Source organism: Juglans regia, chromosome 5 (assembly GCF_001411555.2).
Source record: "Juglans regia cultivar Chandler chromosome 5, Walnut 2.0, whole genome shotgun sequence".
NCBI classification, from domain to species: Eukaryota; Viridiplantae; Streptophyta; class Magnoliopsida; order Fagales; family Juglandaceae; genus Juglans; species Juglans regia.
The window spans coordinates 13,552,690-13,575,946 of record NC_049905.1 but is presented as its reverse complement, the minus strand read 5'-3'; the positions used below and the strand labels follow the sequence as shown (position 1 = coordinate 13,575,946).

General features: G+C 37.0%; 1 protein-coding gene across 1 annotated transcript; it reads right to left on the bottom strand.

Annotated features, from left to right (window-relative positions):
- Positions 1-292: 292 nt before the first annotated feature.
- LOC108998763 lies at positions 293-817 on the bottom strand. The gene has a single exon (XM_018975459.1). The coding sequence runs from the start codon at positions 815-817 to the stop codon at positions 293-295; it is 525 nt and encodes a 174-aa protein (XP_018831004.1).
- Between the last annotated feature and the right edge of the window lie 22,440 nt (positions 818-23,257).

The following is a 23,257-nucleotide window of genomic DNA, read 5'->3' as shown; positions in this document are numbered from 1 at the left end:
TAAGGTATGTAGGTCTCACACATTTATTTTTAAAAAAAAGTAGGGTCTACTATTAAAAAAATAATTTTTTCATGTGAGTTTTAGATTTACCCAGTTTTTTCAAAGGGAATACGTGAGACTTACACATATTAAGATTGCAAATATCAATTTTCTTAATAATAATATAAAACAAAATAAAGTGTTTATTGTAAAAAATTAAAATTTGAATTATGTGTCATTTTGATAGTGAGTTGAGAAGAGATAAGGTTTTTTTTTTTTTTTTTTTTTTATGTAAAACCCTTAATCCATTCCATTATAAAAAAGCTGCAATACAAGTAAGAGGATCCTCCATAGTTATAATGAGATCAAAAATAGTAAGAGCATCTTTTGCAAGTAAATGAGCTATATGATTGTCGTTTCTCCGAATATGAGAAACTTCCCATTTTGCAAACAACTTAAGATAAAATCTAGCCTCACTCCAGAACATGCTAGAACTACTCAGTGCTTCTCTGTCTTCAACCAAGGCCTTTGTGACTTGCAATGAATCACCCTCGAGTATAATCTGGTGCAAACCAATCTCCCATGCCACTTTGACAGCTTGTAGAGCCCCATATGATTTAGCTAGTAAAGGATCAGGGTAGAGCTTTTTCCCCTGCCTCATTGCTACAATTACTTGGCCAAAACTGTCCCTTATCACCACTCCTATTCCAATCAGTCCCTTGGCTTTGTCGACTGCCCCATCCCAATTAATCTTGAACCAGTCCACTGGTGGAGCTTGCCAAGAAACCACTGGGAAGGAGGCTTGGTTGGTGCACTGATCTAAGTTCTTCTCTGCCATCATGTCTAACACTGTTCTTGCCTCTCTAACAATGAGGTTCGGATGAGAGAACCCCTTCTTGAAAATAAAGGAGTTCCTTCTCCACCAAATTTTCCTTGCTATCACCACTAGGGGTGTAAACCGGTCGGTCCGATCCGGTCCGGTCCAATGATGGACCGAATAGACCAGACCGAACACCCCATAGAGACCGGACAAGACCAGTAGTTTTCAGTCCGATCCGGTCCGGTCGGTCCGGCATATATATATATATATTTTTTTTAAATCAATTAATAAAAAAATTTATTTAAAATACTAAATTAAATTAAGTGACTTATTAATATGGATTAAGTAACAAATTCAATAAAAAAATATTTTATATGGTCAATAATAATAGATTAAATGAAAATTATATTATTAATTTATATAATTAACTAATTGATATTATATATTAGTTAATTCATAGAATATTAACAAGTGTTAATAACATATTTAAAATTTTATATTGTTAATAGTGATAGGTTAGATTAAGATATATATAAAATATTGTTAATTTATAGAATATTAACAAGTATTAATAACATATTTAAAATTTTATATTGTTAATTGTATAATTATTATATAAATAATATATATAATATTTTATTTATTTTTTATTTTTTATTCGGTCGGTCCGGTCCGGTCCGAGAAATCTCCACCTCGGGACCGGACCGAAGACCGAAACTTTCTTATTTATTGGACCGAAACCGATCATGCATTTGGTCGGTCCGGTCTGTTTCTCCGGTCCGGACCGACCGGTTTACACCCCTAATCACCACGAATTCTTGAAGTTCCTCTGGAGTCAGTACCTTAGTTAGTGAGTCAAAAAGTTGAATCATCGAGGAGATTGGGATGGAACATTTCTGTGTCCTTTTGGAGCATTGACTCAACACACCCTTAGCTGCTTCACAGCTCCATAGAACATGTTGCACGCTTTCTTCTTCTCTGTTACAAATAGGGCATATAGGGCCACTCACTATTTTCTTCTTAAACAAGTTGGACTAAGTGGGAAGGGCCTCCTGACAGTCTCTCCATAAGAAAGTTTTGTCTCCTGGTGTAGCTTGTATCTGCGAGATCTTGTTCCAGACTTCCTTGAGGCTGTTGCTAGTTGATGCTTGACCTTGAGCAGCCACCTCCCTAGAGATAAGTTGAGATAAAAGTTAAAAGTTGAATAAAATATTGTTAGAATATTATTTTTTAATATTATTATTATTTTGAGATTTGAAAAAATTAAATTATAATTTGTATGAAAATTTGAGAAAGTTGTAATAATAAGATGAGATGAGATAAAACACTTTCACTATCCAAATGGGGCCTAGACTTTTGAACTTGTTCCCTTAATCTCTTACAAGGTCAAAGTCATTAAAGGCTCATTTGGAAAGTGAGATTAAATGAAAATTCTATGAATAATAGAGAAATTGTTTTTGAATAGTAGTAAAATAGTTTGAATTAAGATGTTTTATTCGGTTTTGAAAAATGTGAGAGAAAAAATTGAATAAAAATATTATAAAGTTAAAACGTTGTTAGAATATAATGTAATTTGAAATTTGAAAAAATATTATTGTTTTTTGTATATTATTTAAAAGTTTAGAAAAGTTGTAATAATTTGATAATGATTAGGTGGAAAAGCTAAAAATTTAAAATTGAAAAGTATATATATATTTAAATAATGTTTGTGAATGAAATTATGAGAAATTTTGATATGAGACGAGATAAGATCATCTCACTCCCAAACAAGTCCTAAAGCTTAGTTATTTATTTTTAACTAATATAGAAAAAAGAAATTCTTGGAATTATTAAAAATCCAGCTTTAATCAAAGAAAGAATATACTCATCATTCCTACACTACACACATACTTTTACTTTATATGTATATATATATATATATATATTCTCATAACAGGTGTATGGTATAGGAATGATGAGTCGAACAATTCTTAATCAAATACAACCTCTAAACATGAGCTGAATAAGAACTTCTTGACCTGCCTGAGATGATAACTTGGACCTCCAATTGCTTACCTTCCATCTGATCTTATAAGAAAAGTTTTACTAATCATTTTCACACCACATATCACACATTATTTTTTTATTTTTTCTCTAACTAAATGTGTGATATATAGATGATGAGTAGAAAAAATCAATTAGTTTACGAAGAATAAAATAAAAAATAATTTTAAAAAATTAAAATAAATGTGATATATGATTTGTGAAAATGATGAGTAGCAAAACTCGATGTTATAATTGATCTTTTAAAAGTCTTGACTCGAGCTCTACCAATCGTTGGAGGTAGACCTAAAGTCTCCAGCTCATTTCACTTTTGCCTATTTTAGTATAAATGCTTGCAACTTCATGTTAGTGTTTCTGCTAAAATGGAGAGATATTTTATCTCTACTCAATAGATCACTGTCTAGAGGGCTCGTCATATATATATATATATATATATATATATATTTGAAGAAATCTGATTTCATTAATCAGAGAACAAAATATTACAAAGTCTCAATAAGTCACATGCGACTTAGAGCTAGGATATTACACCATTTCTTTTGCTACAATAGACAAAGCACATGTATGACACGTTCCAATGTCATATACATCCTCTGCACAATCAAAGGTAGCTTTGGCTAGTTGATGAGCTGCCATGTTTGCCTCTCTATATGCATGCATTACTGTCCAGCTTGCAAAGCAAGATTTGTTGGGCATCTCCTATGAGGCAACCTCCCAAACTCCAATTCGAGACCAACCTTTGTAGAAGATCCACCACTTGTTTCGAGTCCCCTTCTAAATAGATATAGTTCAAGCCAAGCTCTGTGCAAAAAACAGTTGCTATTAGCAACCCTTTTGCTTCGACATCAAAAGGGCTACCCTTGAGATATCTGGTAACACGTAGGGTACCCAATACTTGGCCAAAGTGGTTCCTGATAATGACTCATATCCCAATTTTTCCCTCCCCAAGTTTTACAACCACGTCCCAATTGACCTTAAAGTAGTTTTGCTCTGGTTTGGACCACTTGTGAGGTACTGCTTGATGCTCTACCCTGGCTGCCCGTGTTTCTTGGATTGCCTCCTGTTGAGATTCAAATTTTCTTCTTGCTAGTTGACACAATTGTGTAGGATGTTTGAAATTTTTTTGTTAGATAAATTTATTCCTCCTAGTCTAGATACCTCTTAGGATGGTTGCCACCTCTGCTAGTTCTATAGGCTCCAGATGATGTACAAGCTCTACCCAGATGTCAATGAAAAGGTCACTATGAACAGACATTTTTTGCACCCTTTTTACACATTGGTTCCAGACATCTTGTGCAGCAGGGCATCCCCATAAGGCATGACCAGACATTTCAGGGCACTGTCTACAGATTAAGCATGTGCTATCTTCAGCTATTTTCCTCCTTCTGAGATTTGCTAAGGTAGGGAGAGCCTCGCTACATACTCTCAAGATAAACATCCTAGTAGCAGGAGTTGCTTCCATTTTTCATATGTGTTTCCAAATTTTCTTTTCCTTGGCTCTACTTGATGTCTCACCTTCCATGTTCCTTTCTATTTCTATTTTGAGGTGGTATCCACTCTTCATAGTATACATGCCATTAGTAAATTGCCAAATCATCATGTCTTCTCTTCCACTCAGGCTAATTGGAACAGCTTGGATTGCTTCACATTCTTGTTGAGAGAAATGGTCCTTAAGAACTGGCTTCTTCCATGCTTTCAGGTGTGGGTCAATAAGGTCACTCACTTTTTCATAACAGCAATCATTAGCTCGAGGTGTCTAGACTTTGTGTGATGGATATCCTAGGATCCATTTATCTTTCTATATATCCACTTTGTGACCATTCCCTACCCTCCACAAGAGACCTCTTTTTAGTAAGGATATACCTGCATGTATTCCTCTCCATGCAAGAGAAGGACCTGACACTAACTGAGCATGCAACAAATCAACCTTGCTGAAGTATTTCTGTTTAAGGATCGTGGACACTAGAGTGTTTGGGTTCTGTTGTATCCTCCAGCTTTGCTTTGAGAGCAAAGCTACATTAAAACTTCTAAAATCTCTGAAATCAAGCCCTCCTGAGTTCTTGCTATAACTAAGTTGTTTCCAATTGACCCATTGTACCTTTGAGTTATCCTCATTATAGCCCCACTAGAATTTCCTGAGCATTTGATTCAGCTTCCTTGTAATTGAAACAGGTAATAGAAACATTCTCATTGCATAAATAGGTATAGCTTGAAGAGCTGTTTTGAGTAGACTTTCCTTTCCTGTAGCAGATAGGTACTTAGTCTTTCAATTGACCACTCAAGCCCAGGTCATGTCCAGTAAAGAATGGAATGTTGTTATTTTGCCTCTGCCCACCAAAGCAAGGAGTCCCGAGTATCTCTCAAAGGTGCCAGATGATTTAACTCCTGCCAACTCCAGGATCTGGTGTTGAGTTGCTTGCTGTGTATTTTTGCTAAAGAAAACAGAAGACTTTTCTTTATTCAGTGCTTGTCTCAAGGCCTTTTCATACAAGGCAAGAATGTTGAATGCACAAAGGGGTTGCTCAGTAGAAGCTTGACAAAAAAGTATACTATCATTTGTGAAGAAGAGATGATTTACTATGATTGGGGCCCTTCCTATTTTGGCAGGTGTTAAGGCACCATGCCTTTCAGCTTGGTTTAGTAATGATGTAAGGACTTCAGCACAAAGCATAAACAAATTGGGGGATATGGGATCCCCTTGTCTAAGACCTCTAGAAGGCACAAACTTCTTTTGGGGCTCACCATTAACAAGGATTGAGTATGAGATTGAGGTAAGTCAAGCTTGGATCAGATTGATCCATAGAGGAAGAAATTCCATCTTAGTCATAACTGCTTCCACAAAACTTCATTCTAATCTATCATAGGCCTCAAGTTTCAAGGCCATGAATCCTTTTTTCCCTTTCATTATAGAGTTCATGGAGTGAAGGACCTCATATGCAACTAGTGTATTATCTGTAATGAGCCTTCTAGGAGCAAAGGCACTCTGGTTTAATGAGATAAGCTTGGGCAGGATGACTTTCAGCCTGTTTGCAATGGTTTTAGAAACAATCTTGTACACTACATTGCATAGACTAATTGGTCTGTATTTAGCTACATTCTTTGGGTTTTTCACTTTGGCGATGAGGGAGATGTAAGTATCATTTACCTCAGTTAATGAGCCACCTTGGTTGAGGACTTGGATATCATATTTGCATACTTCCTCTCCCAATATCTCCCAATGCTTCTGGTAGAAATGAGCTGGAAATCCATTAGGTCCATTTGGAAGACAGCAGCCTTAATTTCCTCTTGGGTGAAAGGGTTCATGAGCCAAGTTTTCATTTCCATTACCAGTGTGGTATCCAGTGTAGATAGGCAATCCTCCATGTTGGTTGGTAGAGAAGTAGTAAAGAGGGAGCAAAAAAAACCAGTGAAAACCTCACCAATTTCTGCCTGGTCAGTGAAATTTCTACCCTGTTGATCCTCAACACTCTTAATAGCATTAGTCTTCCTTCTTTGGCTTTCTTGCAAGTGAAAAAACTTGTTATTTTTATCTCCATGTTTAAACCAGTGCTATTTTGCCCTCTAGCGCCACCTCAGGTCATTTGCTAGGAGTGAAGTTTCTACTTCTTTTTGTATCTTCTGCATGGTTATTAAGTGATCCCCTATACCAGTATTTTGGAGGTGACTAATTCTAGCAAGCCTCTGAGTTAGTGCCATGTGATTAGTCTATTTGCTTTTCTACTTCCAAACCATCAGTCCCTTTTGACAACCTTCGAGTTTTTGCCTCATTGACTTGGCTTCACATATTAGTATATTGTCATTCTTCCATGCCTCAGCCACTGCTTACTTACAATCTTCTCTGGTTTCCCAAGCCACCTCATATCTGAAACATGTTCCTCTTCTTCTCCTCCCAAATGCTGATACCTGCTTGGTAATGTGAAGGGGGAGTGATTAGACTTAACAGCTGCAAGGGCAGTACATGAGGCAGATCTAAACATTGTATTCCATTCCATATTTGTCATGGCTCGATCGATTCTTTCTTTAGTGAACTCACTGCCACTTCTATTGTTTGACCATGTGAATTTTTGTCCCTGTGAGTGTATGTCATTGAGACCACAGAATTCCACAGCCTGCCTGAAGGCCTCTATTTGCTTGTAAGGTCTGGTTGTTGCACCTGCTTTTTCCTTTTGGTGGAGGATCTCTTTGAAATCACTTGCACACAACCAAGCCATGGAGTTGGAAGGTTTTAGTTGTCTAAGTAATTGCTAGCTACTATTCCTCTTTGTAGTTTCCGGATGACTATAGAAGCCTGTGAATTGCCAAGTATTTCCATTGTCCTCTTACTGCACCATAGCACCAACATGCCATCGAGTATAACTAATCACCTTGACTTGACATTCCTCTTTCCACATCAGAGCTATACCCCCACTGAAGCCCACATTGTTCACAGCAAAACAACCATCTAGTTTCAAACTTCTCTTAACCTCCTCCATTCTTTTTTTATTGCATTTACTTTCTACAAGGAAAACTAAATTGGGGCGCTTTTCCTTCATTAAGTTCCTAAGGATTTTAACTAACAAGGATTCCCAAGCCCTCGACAATTCCACACTAACAGACTCATTGTTTCTGGCAGGGCTGAGATCCAACCTCTACCATTGGTTGGTGGTTCTCCTTGTTCCCATTGTCACATTTGAACCTCTTAGTATCATGTACATTTTCACTATAATTTCTTTTACATCCCCTCACAAACCTGGTCCTCAGATAGTTGTTTGAGATGTCATCAAGGATCTCATCTTCTTTTAATCCTATCTGAGAGGTCTTTGCTCGAGCTTGTCTTTTCCACTTTCTGTTATTGGTCTCCAATTCACTTTTACTAGCTGCACTATCATTTCCTTGCCCAGGTGTTCTGCAGGACAGCACTGAAGCAGTATGACTCTTTGGTTTTAGATAGCTAGGAGCAGAAGGTCTGACCTCATTAGTGTCCAATCACTCATGAATTATTTCGAGTGGAATCTGAGATGACTATTGAGCAGCATGTACTTGTGCTTCTTTAGTGGTGTCAAGTTCCATATTCATGTTAGCCTCCAAAAAAGCTTGGATCCCAAGGACAGCTTCTAGTGGGGGTACCTCATCCATGTGCACGGGTTGCTTTTTGTCTGGTGGTGGAGTTTCCACTTATGAGTTAGTGGGAGTCCCATTACACCAACCAGTAAAGTTACCTTTGTCCGAGGTCTCTTTCATTGCAACTTGTTCTTGACCACCTCGATTGGATATATTCTATTTTTAAGTAGCAACCTCATTCTGAAGCCTTGCTGGATACTCCTGAGTGGCCACATCCTCACTTGGCCTGAATCCCTCCCTATCCTAGCTTTCTCGAACTCCTTTCTGGCTAGTGTGTTGATGCCTGCCACCCCTGGAACCACCATAGTTTCGCCTGTGAAAGATGTTTATATTTCTTGGTTGGCCTCTGAGCCAGGAGCCGAATTGCTGTGGTGTCTGTTCTTCACCTTGGTGGTCATAGCTATGTGATGGAGATGCAAAACAAGCCATTTGCAATGCCACTAGGCAGGCTAGGCGTGCCGAGGCTAGGAGGGCTGCATTGGGTTGCATGCATGGCTCAGGTGGTGAGGTGATGGGCGTCCAAGACAAGTGCAACTAGAGGAGTCTCAAGTGTTGGCCGATTCCTTGATTTTAGGGATTGGATGACAAGATGACAAATCCCTTAATTTTAGGGAAGTGGGTACCAGTCATACTTTCTTTAATTTAGGGATTTATCTATTATCATTTGTTTAAAATATTTCTTAGTTTATTTCCTTTATTTTAGGAGTTGTTGGGTTGTTTTCTTTATTTTAGGAGTTGTTGGGTTGTTTCCTTAATTTTAGAAGTTTAACTTGTTTTGAGATTGTGATTTCAACAAAAGAAGTTGTTAGAGGAATAAGTGGGGGAAGTCTAGCCGAACCCTAACACAATTTATTTCGGTTTTTGCATTGTAATTGATTATGCTATTTTGAATGAATGAGAATTTTCTCTTCCAACTTTCAGAAATTGAGTGCTTGCTTGAGTTAGTCTTAATTTTCACCAACCAATCCATTAGGATGTTTGTGTTGCCTTGAGGTAACCCTAGATTCAATCACCCAACACGACACAAACACTTGAGTGAGAGTGAGGCTTCCATCATTGGTGCTTTCATTGAGAGTGTCCAACCCAAGGAAAGGAAGCCATGGCCGATCGACAGCTCATAGGGAGTAGAACCTTGAAGCCACTTTGGAGGCACAACACACCGCCACCAATGAATGACTTGGAAGGTTAGAGGAGGTGCTCCACCAATTGGTGGATCAAAGGAGGAATGGAGAGAGAAGACACCATAGGAGAAGAGCCCATAGTCCTGAGGGTTCCTTTGGATCTAGAATAAGCCAACGCTGAGAGAGGGTGGATGACTCAGATTCATCTTCTCAAGATTCCTCAAACACTCATGAGGAATCAATCGGGAAAAGTGAAAAAGGAGGGAACCGTGATGAAAGGACATAGGGGGAAGTTTTCAAGCCAAATATGGACTTTCCAAAGTTCAATGGTGATGACCCGAGCATATGGGTTAGTAGAGCCGAGCAATACTTTGAGCACAATCACATGGAGGGCCATGCAAAAGTGTCCTATGCCGCCTAGTTCCTTGAAGGGGAGGCCAACCAATGGTGGCAATGGATGAGGAAGACATATGGGGCTCAAATGAAGGAGTTGAAATGGAGGAAGTTTGTCAAGGAGCTTTTGAGGAGGTTCGGGCCAACCGAGTATATGGACTACCATGAGACTTTCTCAAAAGTCAAACAAACTGGATCTTTAATGGATTATCAAAAGAAGTTCGAGTACTTGTCCACTAGAGCACATGGGTGGTTAGAGAAGGCCCTCAATGAGACCTTTGTGGGCAGCTTGAAGAGTCAGTTGGCAGCAGAGGTGAAGCTTAAGAAGTCGAAGACTTTGATGCAAGCTTTGAGGTTGCACAGATCAAGAAAGATCAACTTCAAGATTTAAAGAAGAGTAGCCGTTTTGAAGTGAGGAAACCACTCCCAATGGTTTCCAAGTTCGGTGCAAACAAGACCTTTGGCAAGGACTTCTTGCTGGGAGGTCCTAGTGGAGGAGCAACAAGCGGAATCAAAACCTTGTCCGCGAGTGTAAAGAGGCTATCTTGGGAAGAGATGCAACAAAGAAGAGAGAAAGGGGCTTTGTTTCAATTGCGATGAGAGGTTCTCTATGGGAAACAAATGCAAAGCCAAGCAAATCTTTCTCATAGAGGTGGAGTTGGAAGAAGAGGAAGGACAAGGGGAGGAAGAGCAAGGGCAAGAGGAGCAAGAGCAAGGAGAGGCCGAGGGTGGAGACCCTCATATTTCTATTCATGCCTTAACGGGTGTTAGCGGGCCTAGAACAATGAGAACACAAGCACACATTGGCAAGATGGAGGTAACGGTTCTTATGGATAATGGTTCATCTTTAAACTTCATCAATTATAAAATGGCTGAGAGTTTGGGGTTGCCTATGACTTCTATCACTCCATTCAAGGTCAAGGTAGCTAGTGGGGAGAAATTGATTTGTAGAGAAGTATATAAAAAGGGTATGTTTAAAAACACAAGATCTTGAGATTGTGGTAGAATTGTATTATTTACCTATTGTTGGGTTGGATGTTGTGTTGGGTGTGCAATGGTTAGAGGAGCTAGGGGAGATAGTGTTGGATTACAAAAAATGACTATGGAGTTTATGATGGGGGGTAAATGGGTGACCATGAGAATGAATGGAAGATGAGGGTGCAAGGCCCATTGATGACATGCTAGATGAGCTTGGAGGTTCTATGTTCTTCTCCAAACTAGATCTAAGGGTTAGATACCATCAAATAAGGGTGCATGAAGGGGACATTCATAAGATGGCTTTTCGAACTCACAATGGTCACTTTGAGTACTTGGTGATGCCGTTTGGTCTATGCAATGCTCCTTCAACTTTTCAAGCATGCATGAACCAAATCCTTAAGTCGTATTTGAGGAGGTATGTATTGGTATTTTTTTATGACATTCTTGTTTATTCCAAGACATGAGAGTATCACTTGGGGCACTTGGAGGTTGTTTTGGGGGTGCTACTTGACAACTCTTTCTATATTAAGTTGTCCAAGTGTGCATTCGACCTAAGGGAGATTGAGTACTTGGGGCATATGATGTTCATGAAGGGGTCAAGGTGGATGCAAGGAAGGTTGAAGCTATGGTGGTTTGGCCCAAACCGAAGACTATCACTGAGTTGAGAGGCTTTCTAGGGCTCACGGGTTACTCTAGGAAGTTTGTCAAAAATTATGCTTCTATTGCAAGACCACTCACCAACATGCTCAAGAAGAATAATTTTGTGTGGAGTGAAGAGGGGGGAGAAGGCATTTGAAGCTTTGAAGAAAGCCATGACAACTACACCCATCCTTGCTATGCCTAATTTTGAGAAGGCATTTGAGCTACAGACGGATGCAAGTAATGTGGGAGTAGAGGTTGTTTTGACACAAGAAGGAAGGCCACTAGCCTTCATTAGCAAGGCCCTTGGTGTTCAAAAGAAAGGGTGGAGTGTGTATGCACGAGAGATGCTTGCCATCATGGAAGCAGTGAGGGTGTGAAGGCTTTATTTGTTGGGAAGAAAGTTCTTAATAGTCGCAGATCAACAACCTTTGAAGCATCTTTTTGGAGCAAAGGATCACTACTCTGAACAACAAAGGTGGGTATCCAAACTCCTTGGTTTTGAATTTGAATTGGTGTATAGACGGGGTAGGGAGAATCGGGTGACGGATGCCCTATCAAGGAGGGAGGATGGTGAGGTATTGGAGGCCATCTCAGGTCATTCATGGGGGGTTTGGGATGAGATTAGAGAGAGAGTAAAAAATTATCCAAGTTGCAAGGAGGTGATGGAAAAGCTAGATGTGGATACTAAGGGAGTAGAAAATTATGAGATGAGTGATGGGCTTTTAAAATACAAGGGGAGATTTGTGGTGCTGAGTGTGGGTGAGCTTAGAAGGAAGATCTTGAGCCACTTTCATGATTCCAAGGAAGGGGGACATTCGGGGGTGTACCGTACTTGGGTAAGGGTGGCTAATTTGTTTTATTGGGATGGCATGAAAGGAAAGGTGAAGGAGTATATGAGGAGGTGTGACACTTGCCAAAGAGTGAAGAGTGAGAGTAGCAAGCCCAAGGGGTTAATGCAACCCTACCGATCCATACTCACACTTGGGAGGATGTTACTATGGATTTTGTGGAAAGGTTGCCACTCTCAAATGGTTGTGATGGGGTGCTGTGGTGGTGGATCGCTTGACCAAGTATGCACACCTTATTGCAATGGTACATCCATACACGGCCAAGACAATTGCTAAACTTTATGTGGATCAAGTGATGAAGCTTCATGGGATGCCGAGAAGCATAGTGACTGATAGAGATCGTGTCTTCATGAGCAACTTTTGGAGGGAGTACTTCAAAATGCATGGGACGGAGTTGGCCCGAAGTTCAACATATCACCCCCAAACCGACGGCCAAACGGAGGTGACCAATTAGACTCTTGAGCAATATCTTAGGTGCTTTGTGCACCAATACCCGAAGAAGGGGGAAAGGCATTTGGCATGGGCTGAATTTTGATACAACACATCATACCACTGGTCTATCAAGATGACACCATTTGAGGCACTTTATGGGAGACCACCACGGGTGCTTGTAGCCTATGAAGTGGGGAGCTCACCAAATGATTTGGTGGATATGAAGCTTAGAGAGAGGGATGAAGTCTTGAAGGAACTCAAGAAGAATTTAGCACGTGCTCAAGACCAAATGAAGAAACACTTTGACAAAGGGAGGAGAATGGAGTCTTTTGAACCGGGTGAGTGGGTATTTCTCGAGTACCTACCAAGAGAGCACAAGGCATTATCCAAAGCAACATTGAGCAAGTTGAGGGCTAAGTATTTTGGCCCATATCAAGTATTGGAGAAGTGCAGATAACTTGCGTACAAGCTAGACCTACCGGTTGGGGTTCACATTCATCCTATTTTTCATGTCTCATGGTTAAGGAGGAAGGTTGGAGATCCAACCAAAGTGGTGAGTGAGATGCCCATGGTGGATGAAAAGGGAAGAATGGCAATCCAACCCGAGAAGATCATGGAGTATAGGCCTGTGAGGAAGGGTGGCCAAGTAAGAACCGAAGCCTTGGTTCAATGGAAGGGGTTTCCAACTGAGGATGCTACATGGGAGAGTGTTCGGGTTCTCAAGGATTAATTTCCAGATTTGGACCTTGAGGACAAGGTCGGTCTTGAAGGGGGGAGGATTAATGGAGATGCAAGATGAGCCATCTGCAATGCCACTAGGTGGGCTAGGCGTGCCGAGGCAAAGAGGGTTGCGTTGGGTTGCATGCATGGCTCGGGTGGTGAGGTGATGGGTGTCCAAGACAAGTGCAACCAGAGGAATCTCAAGTGTTGGCCGATTCCTTGATTTTAGGGATTGGATGACAAGATGAAAAATCCCTTAATTTTAGGGAAGTGGGCGCCGGTCATATGTCCTTTAATTTAGGGATTTATCTATTATCATTTATTTAAAATATTTCCTAGTTTATTTCCTTTATTTTAGGAGTTGTTGGGTTGTTTCCTTAAATTTAGAAGTTTAACTTGTTTTGAGATTGTGATTTTAAAATTCAAAAGAAATTGTTAGAGGGAATAAATGGGGGAAGGCTAGTCGAACCCTAGCACTATTTATTTCGGTTTTTGCATTGTAATTGATTATGCTATTTTGAATGAATGAGAATTTTCCCTTCCAACTTTCGAAAATTGAGTGCTAGCTTGAGTTAGTCTTTTCACCAACCAATCCATTAGGATCATTATGTTGCCTTGAAGTAACTCTAGATTTAATCATCCAACACGCCACAAACACTTAAGTGAGAGTGAGGCTTCCATCACTTTGTCGAGTGCAATTCTTGCCTTTGTTGTAAAGCACCCCACATTGAAAGCAGAAATTTTGCAGTCTTTCATATTTGAAAGAGATCCAATGCTGTTTGTTTTCAAGCATCAGCCATTTTCCTCTCAGCAGAGGTTTATGGATATCAACCGCGACCCTCACGCTAAGGTATCTTCCCCATGCACGTCCATCTGCCTCAGCTTCTACCCTTATCACATGGCCAATGGACTCTACGAACTGTCCCCCCACCTCTTTTGTCATGGTAGCTAGTGGTAAGTTGTGGAGTTGGACCCAAAAGGGTTCAAACCCAAATTGTAATGCATTGATGGAGATTGTCTCATCCACTTCGAGTAGGGGGGAGAAGGCTTCTATCAAAGAACCAAGGGCGCCCACTTAGTACCTTCTCTTTATCTGCCATATTCTGGAATTCAATAAGAAAGCATTGATTCCCTAGTTCCTTAAAACAAATCCATCCTTCCAATCTCCATACTTGAGACATGGTGGTGTGGAATGCTTCACCATTAACGATCTTCTCAGATAGGATCCTCTTGATGATGCAGCGTTTGCCATGCTTGTCTTCCTCTTTGAAACTCTCCTATTTGACATGGAAAAAAGAATTTTCTTCTGTTGACAGATGTAGTCTCTCCCAACAGTTGGCTAGTTCCTCAGCCTCCATTTTCATTCAGCACTGAGAGAGAAAGTAACTAACACACAGAGCCAAAGCTCACAAACCATGAGACTTAAACCTTTGAAAGCTCAAAGGCACTGGAACCTCACTCTTTCTCACTAGAGAAGAGAAGGCACTCCCCCAACTTTGAATGCTCTTTCTCAACTACCTAATTACTTGAGAAAGCATCTATCATATATCTTGCAACCGACTCAACTCAAGAGAGTATGTCTTGATGAAATAAGCAAAGGATAATGCTAGGCCACCCAGCTTGCCTAGTGTATTTGGATTTTTTTTTTAAATATTTTTTTAACATCTTTAACCATTAAGAAAAAAATACACAACTTCACTAATAGTCACTTTCTTAACCATTCAGTAAAAAAAAAGCCGAGTAGTCAAATCCAACGATATAAGTTGGGCGGCTAACTATCATTTTCCAATCAACAAATAATATATGTGTAAATCCAATCATATATTTAGCAATTTGCCAATAGAGAACTTAACACTTCCAAGTATGGTATAAACAAAGGAAAATAATACATATATAATCATTTTCATAACCCTTCACACAATCTTGTTTTAAATGAGGGACATTTTTGTAAAATAACTTATAAAAGTAACATCGTTTTATAGAAATATCTTTAATTTAAAACCTAATTATATAAAAAAATTGTAAAAAAATATTATACGTATATCATTACTCATAAATAAATAAAGAGATCAAGATTTCCTTCATGAAATTTGCGGATAGGTTTAAGTGCTAGTTGAGCTCAACATTAATCATAATTGAATAAGATACCAACGTAATCCACTCCATTATGAGATTTATCCATATTGAATTAAGAGTAATGTTACATACAGTTCTTGGATGTGTAAGTCTCACACACTCTCATTAAAAAAAAAGTAAGATTCATCATTAAAAAAATAAATTTTTTTGTGTAAGTCTCAAATTCATCCACTTTTATAAAAATAAATGCACAAAACTTACATATTTTAGAATTGTAAATATCATTTCCCTTTTATTAATATCCATCGCATTGCACCCTATGGCATGTCTGATTATATCAAAAACATTTATCAATTCTGCTACATGTAATCCATTTGGGGCACGCGCACCCTTGCCCACGTGGCCTTAAAAAAAACAAAAACAATAGAATTGAAAAAAGAAAAGGCTGCTTGAAAGGAAGAGAACGGAACGCACGAAGAAGAAGCTTGTTTTCTCGCTCAGAACCAATGCACCTACGTTTCGGTGGCCCGTCTCTACTTGCACGACTCCTCTCCAAAAGTCTTCGAACCGCACACCTCTCTCGCAGGAAGAGAACCAAGAAGAAGCTTCAGCTTGCGTTGCGCTCACGAACCAGTGCACCATTTCTCGTCTCCGATGGCACGTCTTTGCTGGCACGTCTCGGCCACCGGCACATCTCCGACTGCCTTTGCACGTTTCTCTCCCCACCGGCACTGACCTCTGATCTGTTTAGTCAGAGTTAAAAGCAAATGGAAAAAACTAGTAGAATAGAGCAAACCTTTTCTAAACTAAATATGGGAGAATAAGAGAAATTATTTACTAGTTAGCTAGTAGCTGTTATGGTGAAAGATAAGGAAGATTTGGAACCAAAACCCACCATCACAACTGTGTATTGAAAGCTTAGGTTGACGACAATTTACATACTTCAAGTCTTTTAGCTAGACAGACTCTACCATACTTCTCACTTTTCTTTTGTTTATAGTGTGTCAAAAGATGTGGAACTTGAGGGAGTAATTAGGAGCTCTTGTGTTTGTGCCATTCAATGAAACAAGATGTCTAAGGTACGATGCCCTGCTTCACAATGATCACCTGTGCAAGTTTCTAAAAACTTCAATAAACATCAAGTGTATAAGTATATAAACCTCTTAATGATACATGATTTTCGTACCAGTATAATGACCATATGAGGAGCTAACCTAATAATATGATTATTTCAAAATGCTTCTCATGCTCAAAAGGTATATCTCTTCCTGAACCATTTAAATCATGAATCCTCAAAAGCTATGAATGGGAAAGGTACTATGTAAAATTGATGGGAGCCATTCAGGTGTGCATTAATGGGGAAAAGAAATAAGTCTTGATTGTCTAAACAAGTGAATCAAAACTTGAGGCACCATGTAGAAGTAATAAAACACAATATGTAGGAACTCAAATGACACTTGAGCTACAGCCGGGGCACCTAATCTTCTGTAGTCATCATATCTCAAAATAAAGAAATATGATAGATATAATGCGAATAGCTTTCAGGAAGGTCACACTGCTCCTCAATTGAAATCACAACAATAAAAAATAATTCACTAAAACATATGCATATATAGGTTATAAAGTGTTGCTGCAAGCCAGGGGAAGCAAACAAATACAGAAATACATCTAGAAGTAGTCTTATATTCTTGCAAATGTTTTTACTTCATAATGCTGAATCAGTACTGCTGATGAGTACGTACAGTTTGAAAAGTTTCAGCATATAACCCTATGATTGCTTGAAAGTCAATTGAACACCTAACTCGAAGGTGATAACGTTACTCAAACACAAGTTACATTGCAGCAGTACGTATTGGGCACCAAAGGGTCTTTGCATTGTATATAGTGGAAAACCGATACTTATAAATTTTATGGTTTCAATGAAATCCTCACAGAGATCATTCTTCAAACACTTCACCTACATCTCCTTTACTTCCTTTAGTGTGGTATCAGAGCCATGTAAAGCTCACGCTATCTTCTCCTTCCCTGCAAAACTCACCAAACTCAGTCCTTACTTTCGGTAATTACTATCAAACAAATGCCTAAACTCCATCTGCAATAACGCTAAGGATGACAAATCTCACCCAAGCTTCATAGTGTAATGGCCAAAAATAAAATTTTAGACATATCACCTTAGACATAAAAAGTCATTTGTCGGACAGTGCAGGAAAATCTGATTTTGAATAGAAACCAAAAAAATTTGCCTAGGGCTAGGGTTCGACCTCGGAGAAAGGAAGAAGCTTCAGCTTCAGCTTCAAATTTGGAGAGGGAGACACTCACTCACGATGGAAATTCCATGGAAACATCTTCAGTTTGATTTCGTTGATGGCCACGAAGAGAAGAGATGCAAAGGAAGTTTCAGCTTCAGAACAAAATATAATTTCAAGGCTAAAAGGAGGAGCACATTTTTCATCTTTAGCAAAGAGCCCGTGCGCACCGTTTCATTTAACCAGCCAAGGGGTCCCCAAAATGGACTACATTCAGCTTTTTCCCTATTACTATATATAAAAGCCAAGTTCGGATTTTCCAACATGTCATTCATTATGTGCCCTTCAGTTTTAGAACATGCACTTCGGTTTTAAACCATTTCACCAATCATCGTGATGGCTTCTGTTCGAAACGGCTTTTAAATTTTTTGCACTTTCGAAGTCTTCTCCCTTTATATAATCCTTAAAATCTCTCGAAAACCTACGCATATTCAGCGCAAGACAACACGCAAAGCACATGCATCGACGCCACCAACGAAGTCTCCTTCCCCATCCATTTCTCCAGTGACTTGACCGACCATTTCTCTGCCATTTCATCTCCGACTTGAAAGTCCCCCACGATATGTGGTGAAGAGGTCCAGCGATCCATACAACGATTTCAAAACGTCATTGGTGGAAATGATCGTTGAGAAGCAGATGTTTGCGGCCAAAGATTTGGAGCAGCTCTTGCAGTGTTTCCTGTCTCTGAATTCGTACCATCATCATAAGATCATTGTGGAGGCGTTCACCGAGATATGCGAGGCTCTATTTTGTAATTGGTCTTGAAGAAAACCGTCTTTGTTTTCTGCGAATGCTTAGTCTTTCTAGGAAAAAATGTTAGCTCGACTTCAAAGTCTCCCGAGGGCGTCGTTTGCAATGCGCGTTTGTATACAAAATCTGTATATAAACTCAACGATCAAAAGGCTTTAGAATTCACAAAGAGAATTGAAACCAGTCCGTCAACTCTAAGGACAAAACCAGACCCTGGGAAAATTCCATCTCTGATTCCACCCACTCTTCCCCTCCAAAAAATGGTTGTACGGCAATGAGCCCGAGGAGACTCACCCGCTTGAGTTTGTACTCGCCAGCCCTGACCACTACGTGGTGGGCCAGATTCCCTCCAGCACTCTCTCCGGCAAGGAAACAACACCCAAGATCAGCGTTGGCAGTTAGATCGCGGCTGTCCATTTTATCAATGAATCTCAACGCGTAGAACCCATCTTCGTACTAGCACGGAAACCTCTGCTGTGGAAGAGTCCCGAAGTGTGTGGAAGTGAATCGAAGTGTGTGGAAGGAGCTTGCCATTCAATCAGAGTGTATAAGTGTCAAAGAGAGATGACGTCGTTCTCATTCAATCAGAGTACACAAGGTGCTTAACACAATACATTTTCCACATGGACACCGATTTCGGGCATGATTAGGTAAATGCTTCCTCTATTTCCTTCTTATTTTTAATAATTTTCCTTTCAGAACGATTTTGGGTTCTTCTAATTTTATTCAGAGTTTCATTTTTAGAAATTGGATCTTTAAATTTCCAGTTGTGTATAATTTTTTTTTTATTTAGATTTCTTTCCAACTTTCTCTGTATCATACTAATATAATCAATTTATAATATTAAAAATGTAATGTAACCTTTTAGAAGATCATTTTAACATTATTCTTTTCCAGCACCCTCTAGTTATCAGACACCCAGATTTATATTTACATCAATTTCTCAGAATAAATCTCAAAATTTTGATACTAGATCCCAGAATCTTGACACACAGATTCGAAAAATTATTCCTGAAAATATTATTGATACACCAGTATACACTATTAGTCATCCTGATAAAGCATCCACCTCTCATAATCCTAAAAGAGAACCTGAACCTTCTTTCCCAACGTACTCACAAGTAGTTGGAGATGATGCCCAAATATATACCCTGAATAAAGAAGACTTTAAAATTAACAAAGAATATCTCAAACAAGATTATATGAAAGAGGAAAATAGTCACAAAAAAATAATATTTTCTCAACTTTTACAAAATTAGAAAGAGATTATATTCAAGAAAAATATTATGACGATTTAGAGAAAATACAGACTAATATACATTTCTTTACATGGTTTGAAATATATAAATCCAATCGATTATCTACTATAAACAGGACTACTAACCAATGGATTAAAGGAGAAAATAACTAAACTATTTATGAGGAATATCCCATTTTTGAAGCTATCAAGTTCAATCAAAGAAATACTCAAATTTTAGTTTCACCAATAAAAAATCATAATATTACAAATACTGATAAAAATCTTGATAATATAATTAGACAAAACAATTATACCAATTTATATCTTAAAACTATGGGTAAACAATTAGAAAGAATTGAAGTTCAAATATCTCCTATAAAACTCATTATTAAAGAAGAAAAAGAAACCCCATTGTTTGTACCCCATGAGATTTCATCTCATTTAAAAACTACTTTTTCCAAAAGTAAAAATGATTTATTAGAACAAATTTCTAGTAAATTAGAAAAATTAACTATTAGTAATGCTGCGTCTACCTCAAAATAACATCTTATTAATGTATTAAGTAAGACAGAATCACCTGTATTATCTGACTCTGAAATTAGTAATATTGAAAACCAATTTAAAAATCTAGATTTACAAATAAATAAGATTAGAGGAGATCATGTTAATAGCTTTTCAGTTAGAGATTCTAAACATCATGTTTCCATTACTCAAAATTGGTATCCTAGACCCATTCCGCCGGATATGCAATTCGAGGAAAGAGAACATATAGAAAGATCTGCTTTCACACCAGATGTATTATATGAATGAAATATAGATGGATTATCTGAGTATGAAATATTAAATCATTTCCAAGAGATAATTATGGTTGCCAACGTCTATAAAAATAATAGAAAGACTGATCATCAAGTAGCACACATTATTGTCACAGGGTTTACTGCCAAATTAAAAGGCTGATGGGATCACTATCTTTCATATGAACAAATGTCATAAATATTAAATGTTTATAAATATGATGAAAACATGCAAATGATTAAAATTGAAAATGATTTACCCATAGAACATGCTGTAAACGCATTAATATATGCATTAAGTAAACACTTTGTTGGTGATCCTGTTCAATTCAAATTAAGAACTAGTGATTTATTGATTAATTTAAAATGCCCACAATTATCTGATTTCCGTTGGTATAGAATGTATTTCTAACTAAAGTTATGATCAGAAATGATTGCTAACAGCCATACTGGAAGGAAAAGTTCATAGCCGGACTTCCATATTACTTCGCCCAAAAGGTACGAGAATCATTATTAAGATCAGATGGTACTATTGATTTTCATAATCTCACATATGGTGATATAATAAGTAAAATTAATAGAACTGCATTAACTATGTGCAATGATTTAAGATTAAAAAAGCAAATGGAGAAAGAAAAGAAATTTGCTAGAAAATAATTAGTTACATTTTGTGAACAATTTGGCTATACTCCATTATTAGTCCCTTCAAAAAGACATAAAAAAAGAAAAAAAAAATTTACAAAAATTATACTAATAAAAGACGAAAATACAAAAAACCCTATAAAAGGATAAAAGATAAACAAACATATAATAAGCCATTAAAAGGTCTTAAAAAGACTAATAAAAAGAAAAAATAGATTGTTTGTTATAAATGTGAAAATGTTGGACATTATAAATCAAATTATAAAGTCAAACAACAGATTAATGAATTAGATATATCCGAAGCATTAAAAGACAAATTATTAGATATTTTATAACACATTCAAGCGAAAATGAAGATAGTTCTTCAGAAGAAGAAGAAATCTATCAATTAAAAGAATCAAGTTTTTCAAAACAATCTTCTGATAATGAATCCGGAGTGGATGAAGTACAGATTTATAATTGTCTAAATAAAGATAATTATATCTGTAACAAAACTATTAATGTACTTTCGAGGCAAGAAGACATTATATTAGAATTAATAGACAAAATTAGTAACCCTCAAGAAAGAAAAGATTACTTAGAAAAGTTAAAAGATATTTTTAGTAAACAAAATTCTTCAGTAACGACATCCTCAACACCTTATAATTTTTCAGAAATAATAGGAAGATTTAAAACCGACAAATAGAAAATTATGAAACAAGATATACAACAAGAAATCAATGAGATAAAATAGGAGATTAAAAATTTAAAAACATCAAATCTTAAACTAGAAGTCTCAAATGAACAATTATTATAAGAAATTATACTATTAAAAATAGAGAAGAACGGAAATAATTTTCATAATAAAGAATATGATAAAGAATAAGGAGAATGTTCAACTTTAGCTATAAAGGATGAAACAGATAGTTTCATTAATATCCTTGAAAAGATAAATTTTCAAAAATGGTATGCTGAGGTAACAATTTCAATTAACCAATAATTTTCTTTTACGACAATTGCCCTCTTAGATACAGGAGCAGACTTAAATTATATACAATAATGATTAATACCCTCTAAATAATTTGAAAAGACAAAAGAAACATTATCTCAAGTTAATGGAACAAAATTAAATATAAATTATAAATTATCCAATGCACACATCTGTAATAATGGAATTTGTTTTAAAATAACATTTATTTTAGTAAAAAATATTAATACTAAAGTAATATTAGGAAACCTTTTGCTTGCTCTACTTTATCATTTCTCTGTAACAGAAAAATGAATTTTTACTAAAATACTTGGACAAGAAATCCAATTTAAATTCTTATTTCCTCCAGTATCAAAAGAAATTAACTTTTAAAGAGAAATCTCATTAACCAAAGAAATTAATTTTTTAACAAAACATAGAATTAGAACAAAAGAAAATCAGATAAATTTTTTAAAACAAGAATTACAATATAAAAGAATCCAAGAACAAATAAAAGACCCGTTATTAACACAAAAAATTGAAAATTTTAAAACTATAATTGAAAATGAAGTATGCTCTAACCTACCTAATGCTTTCTGGAACAGAAAACATCATATAGTTGAATTACCCTATGAAAAATATTTTCTGAGAAAAATATTTCAACCAAGGCTAGACCTATCAAAATGAATAATGAATTATTAGAATACTATAAAAAAGAAATTAAGGATTTAAGATCAAAAGGATTAATTAGAAAAAATAAATCACCATGGAGTTGTGCTGCCTTTTATGTTAAAAAACAGGCAGAATTAGAAAGAAGAGTTCCTCGCCTAGTCATCAATTATAAACCCCTAAATAAAGTATTACAATGGATTAGATATCCAATTCCCAATAAAAAAGACTTATTATCTCGATTTTATAATGCTACAGTATTTTCAAAATTTGATATGAAAAGTGGATTTTGGCAAATTCAAATTGCTGAAAAGACCGATATAAAACAGCATTTACAATTCCTTTTAGACATTTTGAAAGGAACGTTATGCTATTTGGATTAAAAAATGCTCATAGTGAATTCCAAAATATTATGAATGAGATATTTACCCTTTTTACTCATTTTTCGATAGTTTATATAGATGATGTATTAATATTTTTTTCATCTATTAAACAACATTGGAAACATTTAGGTTGCGTTTGGATGTTGAAAGGAGTTGAGATGAGTTGACTTTTTTATGAATAGTAATGAGTTGAGATTGTTGAATGAGTTTAGTGGGGTCCACTTAAAGTGAGTTTAAAATATTTGGATGTTAAGATGATTTTAGATATATTTTTATGAAAAGTTGTAAAATAAATGGGACCCACCAATATTTTATACTGTTTATGTTACAGTAAAAACGGAATACTGCACGTATCTGGCGCCAAGAAACTCCGGT

Bases quoted from the DNA above. Each gene is read 5' to 3' on its own strand.
- LOC108998763 (XM_018975459.1), bottom strand. From the start codon at position 817: ATGGCAGAGAAGAACTTAGATCAGTGCACCAACCAAGCCTCCTTCCCA.